The sequence below is a fragment of the Oncorhynchus keta genome, chromosome 28, assembly GCF_023373465.1.
Source record: "Oncorhynchus keta strain PuntledgeMale-10-30-2019 chromosome 28, Oket_V2, whole genome shotgun sequence".
NCBI lineage: Eukaryota > Metazoa > Chordata > Actinopteri > Salmoniformes > Salmonidae > Oncorhynchus > Oncorhynchus keta.
The window spans coordinates 14,751,634-14,773,830 of NC_068448.1; the positions used below are offsets into that span (position 1 = coordinate 14,751,634).

Genomic DNA, 22,197 nt, shown 5'->3' on the forward strand with positions numbered 1-22,197 from the left:
ACATAGGCTTCAGGTTGAATTTAGGGGTGCAGGCAATGTATTTCTATGGGGAGAGAAGTCAGTGAAAACTGTTGAATGTAAACACCTTCTTTTAACTGTTAAGGGTTAATGCCACACGGTCAAGGTTAGGCTTGTACAGATCGGGAGGACCGCAGGAACGTTCCCGAGGTCGAATTGTGCTTCTCACCCTAACGGTTCCCCCGCTGTCACCCAAAAGCACCTGCAATTTAGGGCCAAGCTTCATTATGGGCCTAATTTTTTCATGGTCGCTGAGCTCAGACCGAGCAAGCTACAGTCTAGCGGGGCATCTCGTTGAACTCGGCACGGCCGAGAGATTATGGTAATGCCTTTGCAGGCTCTGAGTGTCTTTAAGCACCGCACTTTGTCACTCCATCCTTGCTGTGTGTGTGTGTGTGTGTGTGTGTGTGTGTGTGTGTGTGTGTGTGTGTGTGTGTGTGTGGGTGTGTGTGAGAGAGCTTTTCTTTGACATCTGTTGGGAGAAATGACTGATTTACAGTTCATGAGGGTTGCCTAATCACACATATGAAGTTTTGAAAAGATCAGACCTTTTTAACCCTTTGAAACTGCACCTATGACACAATTTTAAGGTACTTCCAGTTGACTCAGGAAGCTGAAAGTGAACAAATATCCTCCTTGGGGTAGGCTCTTATAGAATTTTCAGTTTAAAGTCTTTATGTTAAGAACTGACTTATTTACAGAGGGTTGAATGAGTGTGTGTTATTTCAGAAAATCACAGAAATCTCGCAGACCTCCAAAACCCACTTAAAAAAATTTGTCTGAACACGCTGCAACTGGATCTGTAACTTTTTTGGAAAGGTTTTTTTGAACATCACCAATTGTACATAGTACGATTTCTCTTAAATTACGATAGATAAATGGCTGGTTCTTTTTTTCCTGACACCGTAGGTTCATGTACTTTGACGTGAAGCGGTCAAATCAGCGCTCTATGTTTGTTTTTGACCTTTAATCCCAGAAAAATGTTCATAACTCAAAAAGTGTTGAGGCCTCGACGCCATCTTGTTCGGGGCCATCTGCCCATTATGCCAAAACTATGCTCACCAAGTTTCGTCTTTGAAGTCTTTTCCGTTTAGGAGAAAAGGCCACGTCGTGATTGGTGATATTTTGTACATTTGCAATATGATTCCATTCGCCCTCTGTTGGGATTTACCAGGACAGAGGAAAAATGACCAAAATTTGAAAATTTGATAAAACGGAAAACGAATGTCCGAGAGACTTCGTTCAATGACTTCCCGGAAGATCTGGCCCCCGTGCACCGCCCACCGCCATCCGCAAATTTTACAAACGTTCGCGGATGTCTAGTAAGGGACCGTACATTTGCAATATGGAGTTTCTCATCAACCATACGTCAAATGTCAAAATGTTCCCTTCTGTATGAAAGCTGCAGCAGAGCATTTGCCTTTTGCAGCATTGCATTGCAGAGGCAGTTGCTGTGCGTTCTGTGTGGTGCATACGTTCGATTTATCGAACGTATGCGTCAAAATGTATGCATAGACGTCTTAACAGAAATGGTGAATGTTGAACCTTTGTTGCACAAACAAATCCAGAGGGTGCTGCGTACCATTTTGTGCAAGACTACTATCGGTGTGATTGAGGCGTTATACTGATATATATTCTCAGAACAATTTAATTTTAGGGTTATGTTTTTCATTACAAGTGCAGACAATTAATAATCCTAAAATTATGTTACTAACTTAATTTTAGGTTTACATTTCCAGGACAAATGCATGTTAGACTATTAATAATCAGTTTCTAAATTAAAAATGTAATGATGAAAAATACAGAACAGTCAACAACCTACAGTAAGTAGGCTTCTCCAAGCTCTGCATTATACCAGGCGTTAACCTCTTGCTACCTGACATGCAGGCGTCTCCACCTAGACATCTGGAAATGCAAATGCGCTACGCTAAATGCTAATAGTACTAGTTAAAACTCAAACGTTCATTAAAATACACATGCAGGGTATTGAATTAAAGCTACACTCGTTGTGAATCCAGGCAACAAGTCAGATTTTTAAAATGCTTTTCGGCGAAAGCATGAGAAGCTATTATCTGATAGCATGTAACACCCCAAAAGACCCGCAGGGGACGTAAACAAAATAATTAGCATAGTCAGCGCTACACAAAACGCACAAATAAAATATAAAACATTCATTACCTTTGACCATCTTCTTTGTTGGCACTCCAAGATGTCCCATAATCACTATTGGGCCTTTTTTCCGATTAAATCGGTCCATATATAGCCTAGATATCGATCTATGAAGACTGTGTGATCAACGGAAAAAATAGCGTCTTATAACGTAACGTCATTGTTTAAAATTAAAAAAGTTGACGACAAAACACTTCGAAATACTTTTGTAATGCAACTTTAGGTATTAGTACACGTTAATAAGCAATCAAATTGATCACGAGGCGATGTATATTCTTTAGCTGTCCGTCTGGAAATAATGTCCGGGTAAATCTCAACCAAAATATCCGGTCGGAGACATGAAGAAATGGCTTGTCTCTTCTTCGTTTGACCAAGAATCAAAGCCTAGGCAAATGACAAGACTGTTGACATCGTGTGGAAGCTGTAGGTATTGTAACCTCAGACCCATTTATTGTGGTTCGCCTTTATCAATGGGTTGAAGTGGCGGATGGATATATATTTCCATTTTCAGTGATCAGATTTTCCTGCGCTTTTCGATGCAACGCACGTTCTGTTATAGTCACAGCCGTGATTTAACCAGTTTTATAAACGTCTGAGTGTTTTCTATCCACACATCAAATTTCCATTTTCAGTGATCAGATTTTCCTGCAAACTCTCCTTCCAGACTCACATCAAACATCTCCAATCGAAAATCAAATCAAGAGTCGGCTTTCTATTCCGCAACAAAGCCTCCTTCACTCACGCTGCCAAGCTTACCCTAGTAAAACTGACTATCCTACCGATCCTCGACTTCGGCGATGTCATCTACAAAATGGCTTCCAACACTCTACTCAGCAAACTGGATGCAGTCTATCACAGTGCCATCTGTTTTGTCACTAAAGCACCTTATACCACCCACCACTGCGACTTGTATGCTCTAGTCGGCTGGTCCTCACTACATATTCGTCGCCAGACCCACTGGCTCCAGGTCATCTACAAGTCCATGCTAGGTAAAGCCCGCCTTATCTCAGTTCACTGGTCACGATGGCAACACCCATCCGTAGCACGCGCTCCAGCAGGTGTATCTCACTGATCATCCCTAAAGCCAACACCTCATTTGGCCGCCTTTCGTTCCAGTACTCTGCTGCCTGTGACTGGAACGAATTGCAAAAATCGCTGAAGTTGGAGACTTTTATCTCCCTCACCAACTTCAAACATCAGCTATCCGAGCAGCTAACCGATCGCTGCAGCTGTACATAGTCTATAGGTAAATAGCCCACCCATTTTCACCTACCTCATTCCCATACTGTTTTTATACTGTTTTTATTTATTTACTTTTCTGCTCTTTTGCACACCAATATCTCTACCTGTACATGACCATCTGATCATTTATCACTCCAGTGTTAATCTGCAAAATTGCATTATTCGCCTACCTCCTCATGCCTTTTGCACACATTGTATATAGACTGCCCATTTTTTCTACTGTGTTATTGATTTGCTAATTGTTTACTCCATGTGTAACTCTGTGTTGTCTGTTCACACTGCTATGCTTTATCTTGGCCAGGTCGCAGTTGCAAATGAGAACTTGTTCTCAACTAGCCTACCTGGTTAAATAAAGGTGAAATAAAAAATAAAAATAAAAAAAATCATATGCATATACTATATTCCTGGCATGAGCAGCAGGGCGCTGAAATGTTGCACGATTTTTAACAGAATGTTCGAAAAAGTAGGGGGTAGGAGTAACAGGTTAACAGAGGTAACGGTCGTATAGCTGTTGCTGTATCAAATAGGTAGTCTACCCTACTATCACATTAATTCATAGGCCTACAGTAGCGATTTTAGCATGTACATCTTGGTGGGACAAACATTTTTTGGGGGGGATGCATGCCAGCAAAGCCACTACACAGCAGAACACTAAACAATGCATGAATTGCACTATAACGGTGACAAACGGTGCCCACGCAAAGCTGTCAAGATACCTTTTTAACTTTAACCAGGCAAGTAAGTTAAGAACAAATCCTTATTTACAATGACGGCCTAGGAACAGTGGGTTGGTTAACTGCCTTGTTCAGGGGCAGATGGCAGATTTTTACCTTGTCAGGTCAGAGATTTGATTTAACAACCTCTCGTTTACGCGCCCAAAGCTCTAACCACTAGGCTACCTGCCACCCCACCTTACCTCTGCTACACCTGGCTTTCAGCAGAGCCTTGTCTGGCAGCGAAACGGTTTGTTCAGCCTCATTTACTGCCTTTTAAAAACACATAGCTGATATGGCTGACCTGATTATTAAACAAATTCGGTTTCTACTGACAATTGAGATGTACAAACTATGGCATAAGGGGATGACAAGTGGATAAGAGGCAATCCGTAATTTCGATTAAGACATTAATGGGCGAGCTAGGACGGACGTAGTCAATATAAGTATTTGTTCAGCACTTTTCTATTTGTTCAGAACATTAGCCGTTCTTACAGTGTTCTCCCTGTACACCAAGTCGGAACCGTAGGATAAATAAAGGGGGCATATAAGCAGACAATGAAAGCTCTTACAATATTCAATAATTAAATTTCTCAAAAACAGGCTATATATGTACCACCAAGTCAGAACAGTAGGTGAAATTAAGAGGTGAAAATATATCAAATTATTAGGGCACATGGGCTACTAACAGCTTACTACACAACTTACACTTAGTATTACTTTCTTAGCTACAGTATACATATCTCCCTGGCATGTTACATCCTTTATGCAGCAGCATACAATACATTTTTGAACTCACCTTGTTGTGATGTGCTCACTTGAAAGGGAAGGTGGCGCGGCAGTCCTTTGTGGGCAAATTTTGTCATCAAAGTCTGTCATTCTCTGGATTTATGGAGCTTTCAAGACAACTGAGGACTACATTTAAAAAAAAATCGTGATGACGCCAGTGATCTTCAGGTCGTAGCTCTAGAAAGAGGTCCAAGTTCCCGATGTACAATTCCTAGTTGTTCAAAATATATTTCCCAGTCTTAGCTCGTTTTTCCCGAGTTCCCGGTTGTTATTCGGTGTCCTGTGTGAATCTAAGTGTGCATTCTCTAATTCTCTCCTTCTTTCTTTCTCTCTCTCGGAGGACCTGAGCCCTAGGACCATGCCCCAGGACTACCTGACATGATGACTCCTTGCTGTCCCCAGTCCACCTGGCCATGCTGCTGCTCCAGTTTCAACTGTTCTGCCTTACTATTATTTGACCATGCTGGTCATTTATGAACATTTGAACATCTTGGCCATGTTCTGTTATAATCTCCACCCGGCACAGCCAGAAGAGGACTGGCCACCCCACATAGCCTGGTTCCTCTCTAGGTTTCTTCCTAGGTTTTGGCCTTTCTAGGGAGTTTTTCCTAGCCACCGTGCTTCTACACCTGCATTGCTTGCTGTTTGGGTTTTAGGCTGGGTTTCTGTACAGCACTTTGAGATATCAGCTGATGTACGAAGGGCTATATAAATAAATTTGATTTGATTTGATTTGTTTTGTTTTGAACTCACTAAAGTCAGATTTGCAGCTCTGAGTTAACAGTTGTTTTTAGCGTGGAACAAATCATGCTTCATTGACAGCATGGCCAATGTTGAATGTTTATAATTTTAAACTAGGAATAGAGACCCTTAATCTTAGACTTGGGACCGCACAGCCACTCCACTGAGTAGCAGGCTAATGATTGCTTTGCAATGCTTGCAGTTAGCCACTGATTCCTTCCAAACCACTCATTGTTGAATTTACAATTTCCAACTTATGTAATGTTCATGGCCAATGGCCGATGATACCGATACATTTTATTATTAATTTATCTTCATTATTTCTCTTCACCTGACAAGGATTAAAAAGGATTTGCCAGTAGATTGTCAACTTGATTCATGATGATGACTGCTAGCTAAGATTTTGAAAGTATGGAGTTGACATTATCAGTCCAATCAAAGCTACTGTAGATACAAAGTGATTTGACGTCATTTTATATGTGGCCAATGACCTTGAGACTTCTTGGATGGGCACTTCTAATGTAACTCTATGTCAGCACCCAAGGGGCTTGAAATTTCGATCTCTACCCTTAGACTTGGAGGTGAATAGTGTCCTCATGAGTGACAGAACACTGAGCCAATCACGCCGCAACACGCCAATCACGCCGCAACACATATTTTCTGCTGGCTTGCCCCACAACCACAGAAAGCACTGAGCTAGGCTGAAACACTTGCATTTTTGGAGCTACCTGACTCAAGAAAACCAAAAAAGAGACCATGTTTGGGTGCATCTTTATTAACTCAATTGAGTTAATAAAGATGGTCTCTTTTTTGGTATATATATAGCATTGAGTTATATAACTGCTTGCCTGTTTTGCATGATATTAATGCCAAAATAACATGCAAAACAGGCAAGCAGTTTTTCTGCCCCACCTGCCCTGAATGATGAGTTTGTACTTGCAGTGGAGGTTGCTAAATATTAGACTAGATGGTACGGTCAAATGTTCTCGCAACAAGTACATTTTAGGGTAAAAAAAATCTGATGGATTTAAGGAGGGCTTTCACTTAGTTAACACGCCCTTACAAGTCTGACAAAAATTGGAATCCACTTGCTTCTTTCTGCCCGCTAGTGTTTGTCAGTGCGCGCATGAAGAGCGGTTTATTTCCCTGGCGCTATTTACCTATTCAATATGTATTTTTAGCTGAACATTTCTAGCAAAACTGTTTATTACCATTTCGTGTCAACAGTGTAAGGCATTGTCAATGGTTTGCAAGCTAAACTTTATTCCATTGTTGTTTTATTTTTTTATTAAACAACAAGAAGACACTGAACGCGGAACTGCAGAGGTAGCGCCTCCACGGATAAGGATTTTGCGATGCCATCTGTGGATGGAAGTCCGAGTATGAGCACAGGCTCGGGGGCTGCGGACTCGGCATTGCCAGAAGAAATGCAGCCACCCAAACCTCCAGGGCAACATGCTGTAACCGTATTGTGGTCCTTTGGAAAATTCCTGGCGACACTTTTACCAGTTTATCTGGCCGGATACTTCGGGTTCAGTATCAGCTTGGTTCTATTCGGTCTCATGGTCTACATCGGATGGAAACACAGCAGAAACGAGAAAGTAATGCGTCTGCGGTCAGCTATGTTCGTATTGGAGAATGAGAGAGCATACACCACTGCGAGGGCTTTTATGAGTAAACAAGAATTACCCCCATGGGTAAGTAACAAGAAACATATTATTATTGTATTCCTATTTTCTCTATGGACTCTTCAGCCTACTAGACTGTGAGCTGGTAATTAAAGCCACCGTTTATAATATTTATATTATTTTTCAAATAAATAAACTACAGAGGAATAATAAATACATTATTTGAACAAAAGTCAGTCTTAAAATCCATCAATGTCATTACATCACATCCAAAAAGGTTTGTTTATGTTGTCAAAATAAATACATAAATATGTAAATGAATGAAGCAAAAAATGTCTGTGGTGACCAAAGTAACACAGTGACACAACTCAGTTGACAATAAGGACAGATATAATGGCAAGGGGATGAGCACAATGTCCTATTTGTTCACAATCTCTCTCTCTTTCATACCATTTCATAATTTGCACAGTGTACAGACATCCCAGTCTATGACTTACCAACTTTTCGTTAATACAGTATAAGGCTGTAATGTAATAAAATGTGGAACAAGTCAAGGGGTCTGAATACTTTCCCGAATGCACTGTATATTTCCTACCCCCCCCACATCACACACACACCCCTCCCACTCTTCTACATTCTTTAGTCTAGTCCATCCAGCCCTAGCTATATTTGGACATTCTTAATATGCAGAGCCTGAGGAGAATGAGTCTAAACTTTCCCTCTCTATTTTAAGTCTCTCTGGATAAGTGCATCTGCTAAAATATAATACCACAGAGTTGTTACTGTATTTAAAATTAGCACACAGTTAAATTAACAGTGACCAAGTTCCTTGAAAAATACACCCAAAACCAATCATTCCTTTAATATACTGTGTTAAATAATATTAATAATTGAGAACAATATTTGTTGTGAACACATTTTTCATTTTGGTGTTATAAAAAGGTTGGTAGCAACATGGAAACTTGTTGTGGAAATCTGTTTACAGCTCAAGTCGACTATAAAATCCACAATGCAATGCTCTCTCTATGGGCTGGATGGCTAGCTAGCTACAGTTGAAGTCGGAAGTTTACATAGATCTTAGCCAAATACATTTAAACTACATTTTTTACAATTCCTGACATATAATCCCAGTAAAAATTCCCTGTTTTAGGTCAGTTAGGATCACCACTTTATTTTAAGAATGTGAAATGTCAGAATAATAGTAGAGAGAATGATTTATTTCAGCTTTTATTTCATTCATCACATTCCCAGTGGGTCAGAAGTTTACATACACTCACTTTGATAGCATTGCCTTTAAATTGTATAACTTGGGTCAAATGTTTTGCGTAGCCTTCCACAAGCTTCCCATAATAAATTGGATTAATTTTGGCCCATTCCTCCTGACAGAGCTGGTGTAACTGAGTCAGTTTTGTAGGCCTCTTTGCTCGCACACGCTTTTTCAGTTCTGCCCACACATTTTCTACACATTTTCTATGGGATTGAGGTCAGGGCTTTGTGATGGCCACTCCAATACCTTTCCTTTGTTGTCCTTAAGCCATTTTACCACAACTTTGGAAGTATGCTAGCCTCTTAAGACTCTAGGGGCAGTATTGCATTTTTGGATAAAAAGACGTGCCCGTTTTAAGCGCGATATTTTGTCACGAAAAGATGCTCGACTATGCATGGAATTGATAGCGTTGGAAAGAAGACACTCTGACGTTTCCAGAACTGCAAAGATTTTCACGGTGAGTGCCCTAGAACACAAGCTTTAGGCAAAACCAAGATGTTACTGCAACCAGGAAATGAACAGGATTTCTGAAGCTACGTTTTGCATTGTCTCCTTATATGGCTGTGAATGCCCCAGGAATGAGCCTACCCTTTCTATCGTTTCCCCAAGGGGTCTGCAGCATTGTGACGTATTTGCAGGCATATCATTGGAAGATTGACCATAAGAGACTACATTTGCCAAGTGTCCGCACGGTGTCCTGCGTGGAAATTGGTGCGCAAAACTCAGCTGCTGGTATTTTTCCATGGGATTCAGAGAAAAACCATGCTTCCACAAACGGCATATCAATGAAGAGATATTCGACAAAACACCTTGAGGATTGATTCAAACAATGTTTGCCATTGTTTCGGTCGATATTATGGAGTTAATTCGGAAAAAAGTTTGACGTGTAGGTGACTGAATTTTCGGTTCGTTTCGGTAGCCAAATGTGATGTACAAAACGGAGCGATTTGTCCTACACAAAGAATCTTTCAGGAAAAACTGGACATCTGCTATGTAACTGAGAGTCTCCTCATTGAAACATCTGAAGGTCTTGAAAGGTAAATTATTTTATTTGATTGCTTTGCTGGTTTTGGTGAATATGTTGCGTGCTAAATGCTACGCTAAATGCTAAGCTAGCTATCAACACTCTTACACAAATTATTGATTTTCTATGGTTCAAAAGCATATTTTTTTTTTGAGATGACAGTGTTGTTAAGAAAAGGCTAAGCTTGAGAACAGGCATATTTATTTCATTTCATTTGCGATTTTCAGAAATCGTTAACGTTGCGTTATGGTAATGAGCTTGAGCAGTAGTCACGATCCCGGATCCGGGATGAGGGGTTCTATGAGGTCATTGTCCATTTGGAAGACCCATTTTTGAAATTTAATTTCACCTTTGCGACCAAGCTTTAACTTCCTAACTGATGTCTTGAGACGTTGCTTCAATATATCCACATAATTTTCCTCCCTCATGATACCATCTATTTTGTGAAGTGCACCAGTCCCTCCTGCAGCAAAGCACCCCCGCAACATGATGCTGCCACCCCCATGCTTCATGGTTGGGATGGTGTTCTTTGGCTTGCAAACCTCCCCCTTTTTCCTCCAAACATAACGATGGTCATTATGGCCAAACAGTTCTGTTTTTGTTTCATCAGACCAGAGGACATTTCTCCAAAAAGTACGATCTTTGTCCCCATGTGCAGTTGTAGCGGTTTTGGAGCAGTGGCTTCTTCCTTGCTAAGCGGCCTTTCAGGTTATGTCGATATAGGACTAATTTTACTGTGGATATAGATAACTTTGTACCTGTTCCCTCCAGGATCTTCACAGGGTCCTTTGCTGTTGTTCTGGGATTGATTTGCACTTTTTGCACCAAAATACGTTCATCTCTAGGAGACAGAGCGCGTCTCCTTCCTGAGCAGTATGATGGCTGCGTGGTCTCATGGTGTTTATACTTGCACATTATTGTTTGTACAGATGAACGTGGTACCTTCAGGCTTTTGGAAATTGAAATTGAGGATGAATCAGACTTGTGGAGTTCTACAATTTTGGCAGATTTCTTTAGATTTTCCCATGATATCAAACAGAGGCACTGAGTTTGAAGGTAGGTCTTGAAATACATTCACAGGTACACCTCCAATTGACTCAAATTATGTAAATTAGCCTATCAGAAGCTTCTAAAGCCAAGACATCATTTTCTGGAATTTTCCAAGCTGTTTAAAGGCACAGTCAACTTAGTGTATGTAAACTTCTGACCCACTGGAATTGTGATACAGTGAAATAATCTGTCTCTAAAAGGTTGTTGAAAAAATTAATTGTGTCATGCACAAAGTAGATGTCCCAACCGACTTGCCAAAACTATAGTTTGTTAACAAGAAATTTGTGGAGTGGTTGAAAAACAAGTTTTAATGACTCCAACCTAAGTGCATGTAAACTTCCGACTTCAACTGTAGGTAGCTAGCTAGAAAAACGTAGCTACACACAATAATCTCAGCTAATTAGCTGTAAAATCCCCTAAAAAAAGACTGCACTATCAATTTAGGAGTCTACAATCTCACCATGTTCAACCTGCAGATCAAAGTGCCTCACAGTGGAGTCTAACATTCGCAACGGCAGATTTACTTTTGAGGAGATGGGGAAACGTTGCCCATGCTATGTCAATGGTGCGTGCGGTGCATTATGGGCGATCCTGGGGCAAGGAGCGCTCTCCTTCAAAGAGTGAATGGGAGTCTATTGGGGGCTAGCTCAAAAACCCAACATTAGCACCAATTTCGTCAACAAGAAATACAACATTACAAATCTTTTCTGGGATGTGCGATAATTTACTTGCTATCTGTGTCTGTAGTATCTGCTATCTGTAGTATTGTATAGCTTTGTAATCGTGACATTATGTACTTCGAGGAAAATAAGCATGTATGCTGACTGAGTCACTATTAGCTTAGCAACCGTGTAACGCAGCATGACAACGTGAACGTGATTGGTCGACAGTCTTCTGGGTGGGGCGTTATATGTTCCCTGATTAATTGAATTCCTATCTTATTTCTATAATATATCTGACAACGGCACCATGCAATGTACCCTGGACTAAAGAGGCGGACACAAATAGGAAAAATGAGTTATACCCTCCGTTAAATTAAACATTTCTAGGAATATTTCAAAAATATGATCAATGGTTCATTCAAGAGAAGACATCCTCGCGTGTTATGACATCGACCAGTATTGACATCTGACATGAATGATAGACGTTTTCAAGATCCAAAAGTCATATGCCTATCAACTTCCAGTGTAGTGAGAGAGACTTTATCACGGTGCTACGTCACCCAGGCCGGATTTCTGCCTGCTTGAACACCAATAACTCAGATACACATGAGAACATGAAATGACCCAGGGAATCGATAGAACATCACTCAGAGATGTACAAAAACAAGGTAACATAAAAAAATGGTTGAACAATTCCTTTAATTATTTGGACCAAGAGAGAGTTTTGTCGTGCCACCGTCATGTTAGGCATTTCTATGTGTGTGCGCTCCCCATTTCCTGTTTCAGTTCGGAGGTTCCTTAGAAATTGAGGGTGGTACTCATAGAGATCCTATTAAATTTGTTTTCTAATTCCTAGTTCTATGGTTGTGCTACTGTTGACCTTTTAGATGGCAGAAGCTTGGTGACTCATAGACATCAATCAGAGGGAGAGGGGGAACAAGGAGGTACATATCAGGAAAGAGAGAAAATATGATAATTGCTTTCTTAATCATGGGACAATTTCAACATTCTTCAACTCCCACAGGACACTCACATTGTCACCACAATCTCTGTAGTTTTGCAACAGCATATCACAGGTTATTTTGCAGGCACACACACACACACTCGCGCACACACATGATTATGATCTGCAGGTCTTATGACTGTGGTTTGGGTTTGGAGGAAAGATTGAGGGCCTGCTGTGGTGTGTCATCATTATGTTTTGAAACATGGAAAATGGCCAGAAACACACATCTCAATTTTACTGTTGGGTGATTCCATGTCATTTCAGCAAGCCATGACACCCACCATCTCAGAAATCATTTCTATAGTTAGAAAGAGATAAGATAAGCATTCAGAAGCATTATTTTCTTTAAATATAATTTGATCTCGGCGAAATTAAGATAATTGATTGCACCCAAAAAAGTTGGGTCCAAATCGGATGTTAGGTACTGTATTTATGAAATATTATATGAATCCTATAAATTAAAATGGGCAATTTGGGTGCAAACAATTAGGTTGACTTCTGAAAGATTAAATTACATTTCAGAATGCTAATATTATCTATTTCTGAAATGTAAAGGATTTCAGAACACTGAGATTGTGGGTGTCAAACCACTTTCGGGTTCTTTTTGAGGTGGAACGGCCCCGTCTCGAGTCGATCCTTTGCCATTTCACGACCTCCCTACATTCCTACCCAGGTTACACTCTTTTGCTATGTATTTTCTTTAAGGCGGTTAAAAGTTCAAATCTAACCAATACTTTTCCCACTTTCTCTACAGGTCAACTTCCCTGACGTGGAGAAGGTTGAGTGGATGAATCAGGTATGTAATGTAGTACACACACAAACATATATATACAGTGCCTTGCGAAAGTATTCGGACCCCTTGAACTTTGCGACCTTTTGCCACATTTCAGGCTTCAAACATAAAGATATATAACTGTATTTTTTTGTGAAGAATCAACAACAAGTGGGACACAATCATGAAGTGGAATGACATTTATTGGATATTTGTAACTTTTTTAACAAATCAAAAACTGAAAAATTGGGCGTGCAAAATTATTCAGCCCCCTTAAGTTAATACTTTGTAGCGCCACCTTTTGCTGCGATTACAGCTGTAAGTCTCTTGGGGTATGTCTCTATCAGTTTTGCACATCGAAAGACTGACATTTTTTCCCATTCCTCCTTGCAAAACAGCTCGAGCTCAGTGAGGTTGGATGGAGAGCATTTGTGAACAGCAGTTTTCAGTTCTTTCCACAGATTCTCGATTGGATTCAGGTCTGGACTTTGACTTGGCCATTCTAACACCTGGATATGTTTATTTTTGAACCATTCCATTGTAGATTTTGCTTTATGTTTTGGATCATTGTCTTGTTGGAAGAAAAATCTCCGTCCCAGTCTCAGGTCTTTTGCAGACTCCATCACGTTTTCTTCCAGAATGGTCCTGTATTTGGCTCCATCCATCTTCCCATCAATTGTAACCATCTTCCCTGTCCCTGCTGAAGAAAAGCAGGCCCAAACCATGATGCTGCCACCACCATGTTTGACTGTGGGGATGGTGTGTTCAGGGTGATGCGCTGTGTTGCTTTTACGCCAAACATAACATTTTGCATTGTTGCCAAAAAGTTCAATTTTGGTTTCATCTGACCAGAGCACCTTCTTCCACATGTTTGGTGTGTCTCCCAGGTGGCTTGTGGCAAACTTTAAACGACACCTTTTATGGATATCTTTAAGAAATGGCTTTCTTCTTGCCACTCTTCCATAAAGGCCAGATTTGTGCAATATACGACTGATTGTTATCCTATGGATAGAATCTCCCACTTCAGCTGTAGATCTCTGCAGTTCATCCAGAGTGATCATGGGCCTCTTGGCTGCATCTCTGATCAGTCTTCTCCTTGTATGAGCTGAAAGTTTAGAGGGACGGCCAGGTCTTGGTAGATTTGCAGTGGTCTGATACTCCTTCCATTTCAATATTATCGCTTGCACAGTGCTCCTTGGGATGTTTAAAGCTTGGGAAATCTTTTTGTATCCAAATCCGGCTTTAAACCTCTTCACAACAGTATCTTGGACCTGCCTGGTGTGTTCCTTGTTCTTCATGATGCTCTCTGCGCTTTTAACGGACCTCTGAGACTATCACAGTGCAGGTGCATTTATACGGAGACTTGATTACACACAGGTGGATTGTATTTATCATCATTAGTCATTTTGGTCAACATTAGATCATTCAGAGATCCTCACTGAACTTCTGGAGAGAGTTTGCTGCACTGAAAGTAAAGGGGCTGAATAATTTTGCACAATTTTTCAGTTTTTGATTTGTTAAAAAAGTTTGAAATATCCAATAAATGTTGTTCCACTTCATGATTGTGTCCCACTTGTTGTTGATTCTTCACAAACAAATACAGTTTTATATCTTTATGTTTGAAGCCTGAAATGTGGCAAAAGGTCGCAAAGTTCAAGGGGGCCGAATACTTTCGCAAGGCACTGTATATATATACGCAAACACACACACTGAGCTGGTGTGCCGATGGAGAAGCTTTGTGCTGCCTGAATGTGGTAGTTGTGTTTGTTTGTTCATCATTGCCCTGGGTTGCTGTGTGTGTGTGTGCATCCTGCCTCTGTGAGCGCTCCACCTCCTCCATCAGTACCCATCATCCTCTGTTATAATTAAGAGTCGGGGGAGGGTAAGGCTTCCACCAGATCACATCACACACTAGAGGTCGACCAATTATGATTTTTCAACACCGATACCGATTATTGGAGGGCCAAAAAAGTCAATACCAATTAATCGGCCAATTTTAATTTTTTAAAATTTGTAATAATGACAATTACAAAAATACTTACTGAATGAACACTTATTTTAACTTAAAATAATACATCAATAAAATCAATTTAGCCTCAAGTAAATAATGAAACATGTTCAATTTGGTTTAAATAATGCAAAAACAAAGTGTTGGAGAAGAAAGTAAAAGTGCAATATGTGCCATGTAAGAAAGCTAACGTTTAAGTTCCTTGCTCAGAACATGAGAACATATGAAAGCTGGTGGTGCCTTTAAACATGAGTCTTCAATATTCCCAGGTAAGAAGTTTTAGGTTGTAGTTATTATAGGACTATTTCCCTCTATACCATTTGTATTTCATTAACCTTTGACTATTGGATGTTCTTATAGGCACTTTAGTATTGGCAGTGTAACAGTATAGCTTCCGTCCCTCTCCTCGCTCCTCCCTGGGCTTGAATCAGCAACACAACGACAATTAGCGTGCGCTAACTAGCTAGCCATTTCACTTCGGTTACACGAGCCTCATCTCGGGAGTTGATAGGCTTGAAGTCATAAACAGCGCAATGCTTGACGCACAACGAAGAGCTGCTGGCAAAATGCACGAAAGTGCTGTTTGAATGAATGTTTACGCGTCTGCTTCTGCCTACCACCGCTCAGTCAGATACTTAGATGCTTGTATGCCCAGTCAGATTCTATGCAGCGCAGGACACGCTAGATAATATCTAGTAATATCATCAACCATGTGTAGTTAACTAGTGATTATGATTGATTGTTTTTTACAAGATAAGTTTAATGCTAGCTAGCAACTTACCTTGGCTTACTGTATTCCCGTAAGTGAACTGTAAGGTTGCAAGATTGGATCCCCCGAGCTGACAAGGTGAAAATCTGTCTTTCTGCCCCTGAACAAGGCAGTTTACCCACCGTTCCTAGGCCGTCATTGAAAATAAGAATGTGTTCTTAACTGACTTGCCTAGTTAAATAAAGATTAAATAAAGGTCAAAAAAATAATAATCGGCAAATCGGTGCCCAAAAATACAGATTTCCGATTGTTATGAAAACTTGAAATCGGCCCTAATTAATCGGCCATTCCGATTAATCGGTCGACCTCTATCACACACACACACACACACACACACACACACACACACACACACACACACACACACACACACACACACACACACACACACACACACACACACACACACACACACACACACACACACACACACACACACACACACACTGAGTATGGTTAGTTCTGTCTGAGATCCTTGGGACGTCTACCCTAAACCCTAACCTTAACCCCTACCCTAACCTTAACCTTAATCCTTAACCATTTTAAATGTCAACTTCAATTGGGTAACATCAGCGTTGGGATGTCCCAAGGATCCCGGATAGCACTGACCCACTGAGTATCCCTGTTGCAGCCACAGCGTCCACCCTGCCTCCCATCTCCACTATGAGAGCAGCTTCGGTGTGGATGATGGTGATGTGAATATCAATAATCAAAGCAAAGATTGTAGGAGGAGGGATCTAAAGGACTCATCATTCACAAGAACCAACCCGGCTGCTTCTCCTCAAGGCTCTCTGCCTGCCTGCCACCCACCACGTGCTCTGACTGCATGCGTAGGCTATCCAGCCTCCATACTCAGGCTGGCTGGCTCAGTCTGGCTGGCTGGTTCTGTCTGGCTGGCTGCAACAACAACAGACCCTGGTCTGTTTCCCCATCTAACTTCATTAAGATGACACAGCCCAAATGTTATTCAATGATGATTTGTCAACAGTTTTTGAGTGCGTAGTCTCTCATGACAGACTGTCTGCATATGGAGTATCTCTTGGCAGTGCATATGATTTCCTGGATTCCATCCGGGATTAGTGAGCTAGCACATAATATCATATCACAATCCTCGTGCCTGTTTCCCCAAATGGCACCCCATTTCTTATTTAGTGCACTGCCTTTGACCAGGGCTTATAGGGCTCAGGTCAAAAGTAGTGCCCTGTATAGGGAGTAGGGTGCCAATTTGGTACGCAACCATGACCAGCCCCAGACAAGCAGACAGGGTCGAGGGGAAGGTCAGGGGTTATGGGAATGGCTGGGCAGAGAGATGAGAAGTACTATCTTTAAACCTCACAGACTGATTCAGAAAATAGCACCTTTTAAAGTGATGACAAGCTTTGATTGGACGGACCTTGCACTTTATTCGATGTGTAAACAACTGCATGGCAGTGTGATTTATTATATGACAAACAGTGCTGACATGCACAAATTATCCATCAAATTTAGCCTACAGCTGATAAATGTAGTCATTTAAAAGTCATTGAAAAACCAAGAATGCACTATCTATGTGCATATACAGTACTGTGCAGAAGTTTTAGGCAGGCGTGAAAAAATGCTGTAAAATAAGAATGCTTTCAAAAATAGACATGTTAATAGATTATATTTATCAATTAACAAAATGCAAAGTGAGTGAACAGAAGAAAAATCTACATCAAATCAATATTTGGTGTGACCTTTGTTTCTCTCTTGTCAGAGCTGGCCTTTCAGGCTTGTGTTTCTGTCATGAGAAGAGTATCTCGACCAGATATGTGTTTGTGGTTTCCTGTAGTGTAGGTGGCTATTTGATCAGGGGAGGAGAGATCCTGCTCTAAGGTTGTCACATGTTCCACCGTCAGGTTCTCTTGCTGTGTTAGCAGATGTAGTCAGTTATTACACAGGCATGTGCTGTTTTATAGAACCTATTACACGTGTCTTGAGTAGCCCAATTCTTTCAGTAGGACCATTATACACCATAAATATGAAAGAATTTTGCCTTAGCATATGACCTAATTGCATTTGCCAAGCAGCCTAATTCAGATCACTTATGTTAGATACATTTTACATTGAATATTCAAGGAAATCGCCCAGCACAGTGTTTTGTCTGCAAGCGCTGCAGTCCTTGAAAAATGTCCTTGAATCATAACCAGATGATGACATGATCTGATGTATATTTAGTAGGTTTTAAATACACAGTGAAAATCATAACGACTTCTCTCTATCTCTCTGTGCCTCTCTCTGTCTCTCTCTCGGTCTCTCGCTCCCCCTCTGTGTCCGGCAGATCCTGCAGCAGGCGTGGCCATTCGTGGGTCAGTATCTGGAAAAGTTGCTGGTCGAGACCATTACTCCAGCCATACGTGCATCCAACACCCACCTGCAGAGCCTCAGCTTCACCACAGTCAACCTTGGGGAGAAGGTACTAACTAGAGCCCTGGCCTGTATAACATCATGTCATTACTGTATAGTAGGACCCAGGGTACTAACTAGACCCCTGGCCTGTATAACATCATGTCATTACTGTATAGTAGGACCCAGGGTACTAACTAGACCCCTGGCCTGTATAACATCATGTCACTACTGTATAGGGACCCAGGGTACTAACTAGAGCCCTGGCCTGTATAACATCATGTCATTACTGTATAGTAGGACCCAGGGTACTAACTAGAGCCCTGGCATGTATAACATCATGTCATTACTGTATAGTAGGACCCAGGGTACCTAACTAGACCCCTGGCCTGTATAACATCATGTCATTACTGTATAGTAGGACCCAGGGTACTAACTAGAGCCCTGGCCTGTATAACATCATGTCATTACTGTATAGTAGGACCCAGGGTACTAACTGTGGCCTGTATAACATCATGTCATTACTGTATAGTAGGACCCAGGGTACTAACTAGATAACCATGTCTTACTGGTAGGACCCAGGGTGAGCCCTGGCCTGTATAACATCATGTCATTACTGTATAGTAGGACCCAGGGTACTAATTACTGTAGACCCAGCCCTGGCCTGTATAACATCATGTCATTACTGTATAGTAGGACCCAGGGTACTAACTAGAGCCCTGGCCTGTATAACATCATGTCATTACTGTATAGTAGGACCCAGGGTACCTAGACCCCTGGCCTGTATAACATCATGTCATTACTGTATAGTAGGATAACATCATGTCATTACTGTATAGTAGGACAGGGTACTAACTAGAGTATAGTACCCAGGGTACTAACTAGAGCCCTGGCCTGTATAACATCATGTCATTACTGTATAGTAGGACCCAGGGTACTAACTAGAGCCCTGGCCTGTATAACATCATGTCATTACTGTATAGTAGGACCCAGGGTACTAACTAGAGCCCTGGCCTGTATAACATCATGTCATTACTGTATAGTAGGACCCAGGGTACTAACTAGAGCCCTGGCCTGTATAACTCATGATTACTGTATAGTAGGACCCAGTGGCCTGTATAACATCATGTCATTACTGTATAGTAGGACCCAGGGTACTAACTAGAGCCCTGGCCTGTATAACATCATGTCATTACTGTAGCCCAGGGTACTAACTGAGCCCTGTATAACATCATGTCATTACTGTATAGTAGGACCCAGGGTACTAACTAGAGCCCTGGCCTGTATAACATCATGTCATTACTGTATAGTAGGACCCAGGGTACTAACTAGAGTCCTGGCCTGTATAACATCATGTCATTACTGTATAGTAGGACCCAGGGTACTAACTAGAGTCCTGGCCTGTATAACATCATGTCATTACTGTATAGTAGGACCCAGGGTACTAACTAGAGCCTGGCCTGTATAACATCATGTCATTACTGTATAGTAGTAGGTACCCAGAGCCCTGTGTATAACATCATATTACTGTATAGTAGGACCCAGTAGAGCCCTGGCCTGTATAACATCATGTCATTACTGTATAGTAGGACCCAGGGTACTAACTAGAGCCCTGGCCTGTATAACATCATGTCATTACTGTATAGTAGGACCCAGGGTACTAACTAGAGCCCTGGCCTGTATAACATCATGTCATTACTGTATAGTAGGACCCAGTGTACTAACTAGAGCCCTGGCCTGTATAACATCATGTCATTACTGTATAGTAGGACCCAGGGTACTAACTAGAGCCCTGGCCTGTATAACATCATGTCATTACTGTATAGTAGGACCCAGGGTACTAACTAGAGCCCTGGCCTGTATAACATCATGTCATTACTGTATAGTAGGACCCAGGGTACTAACTAGAGTCCTGGCCTGTATAACATCATGTCATTACTGTATAGTAGGACCCAGGGTACTAACTAGAGCCCTGGCATGTATAACATCATGTCACTACTGTATAGTAGGACCCAGGGTACTAACTAGAGCCCTGGCATGTATAACATCATGTCACTACTGTATAGTAGGACCCAGGGTACTAACTAGAGCCCTGGCCTGTATAACATCATACCATTACTGTATAGTAGGACCCAGGGTACTAACTAGAGCCCTGGCATGTATAACATCATGTCATTACTGTATAGTAGGACCCAGGGTACTAACTAGAGCCCTGGCCTGTATAACATCATGTCATAGGACCCAGGGTACTAACTAGAGCCCTGGCATGTATAACATCATGTCATTACTGTATAGTAGGACCCAGGGTACTAACTAGACCCCTGGCCTGTATAACATCATGTCATTACTGTATAGTAGTAGCAGTCATTTATAGTAGCCATTTATAGAAAGCCATTTATATAAATTTGTAGTAGCCATTTATAGAAATGTAAATAAATATGTGACTCTGGTATGCCCTGTCGTTAAACTCATGAAGATGGACAGGTTCATTCTAACACTAATAACCATACAGAACAATTGCACACAAATGAATGACTTGTTATTAACAGCAGACCCCTCCCTAATAGCCTGTAGGCGAGGTGACCTTATGGAGAACAGTTTGCCGTGAACATTATCTGTGTTATTCTATATGCTTTCTATACATATAATAATACCATAATATGTTTTTTTTTTGTCTTAGGCCATGAAGGTGGTGGGAGTGAAGGCTCACACGGAGCACGACAAGCGGCAGGTCTTACTGGACCTATACATTAGGTACGCAGCCGCCGCAGCACCCCATACTGCACGCCTGTCTTCAATGCCTCTGTGATGCAGAGCACATCCATCATATATAGCAGCAGTATGACAGTTAAATCAGCTTCCTGTTTCCTCTTCCTCCCCTCTCTCTTCTGTGCAGCTATGCAGGTGATGTGGAGATCAATGTGGAAATCAAAAAGTACTTTTGCAAAGCAGGAGTGAAGGGAATACAGGTAAAGATATACATAACAGTGTGGCTGGGGAGTGGGAGTGTATGAGAAAAATGGCCCCAAATTCTTCTCCAAAGCTAAAATTATATGCTTGCTTTTATTTCTCCTTCTCCCCCTTTCTTTTATTATCTCTCTCTTCCCCCTCCTTCTCCCTCTCTTTTATTATCTCTCTCTTCCCCCTCCTTCTCCCTCTCTTTTATTATCTCTCTCTTCCCCCCTCCTTCTCCCTTTCTTTTATTATCTCTCTCTTCCCCCCTCCTCCCTCTCTTTTATTATCTCTCTCTTCCCCCCTCCTTCTCCCTCTCTTTTATTATCTCTCTCTTCCCCCTCCTTCTCCCTCTCTTTTAGTATCTCTCTCTTCCCCCCTCCTTCTCCCTCTCTTTTATTATCTCTCTCTTCCCCCCTCTTTTATTATCTCTCTCTTCCCCCCTCCTTCTCCCTCTCTTTTATTATCTCTCTCTTCCCCCATCCTTCTCCCTCTCTTTTATTATCTCTCTCTTCCCCCCTCCTTCTCCCCCTTTCTTTTATTATCTCTCTCTTCCCCCCTCCTTCTCCCTCTCTTTTATTATCTCTCTCTTCCCCCCCTCCTTCTCCCTCTCTTTTATTATCTCTCTCTTCCCCCCTCCTTCTCCCTCTCTTTTATTATCTCTCTCTTTCCCCCTCTTTTATTATCTCTCTCTTCCCCCCTCATTCTCCCTCTCTTTCATTATCTCTCTCTTTCCCCCTCTTTTATTATCTCTCTCTCTTTCCCCCTTCTTCTCCCCCCTCTCTTCTCTCTCTCTCTTCCCCCCTCCTTCTCCCTCTCTTTCCCCCTCTTTTATTCTCTCTCTCTCTTCCCCCTCCTTCTCCCTCTCTTTCCCCCTCTTTTATTATCTCTCTCTCTTTCCCCCTCTTTTATTATCTCTCTCTCTTTCCCCCTCTTTTATTATCTCGCTCTCTTTCCCCCTCTTTTATTATCTCTCTCTCTTTCCCCCTTCTTCTCCCCCCTCTCTTCTCTCTCTCTCTTTCC

At 41.5% G+C, this 22,197-nt stretch overlaps 1 protein-coding gene across 1 annotated transcript in view; it reads left to right on the top strand.

The window, feature by feature from the left end:
• Positions 1–6,772: 6,772 nt before the first annotated feature.
• LOC118360684 (extended synaptotagmin-1) overlaps positions 6,773–22,197 on the top strand; it is a 53,153-nt gene continuing 37,728 nt past the window's right edge. The window contains exons 1-5 of the mRNA XM_052484187.1: positions 6,773–7,369; positions 13,064–13,105; positions 18,158–18,292; positions 20,903–20,976; positions 21,119–21,191. Of these exons, the coding sequence (XP_052340147.1) occupies positions 7,028–7,369; positions 13,064–13,105; positions 18,158–18,292; positions 20,903–20,976; positions 21,119–21,191 (666 nt within the window). The 5' untranslated portion in view covers positions 6,773–7,027. The remainder of the gene's footprint in view (positions 7,370–13,063; positions 13,106–18,157; positions 18,293–20,902; positions 20,977–21,118; positions 21,192–22,197) is intronic.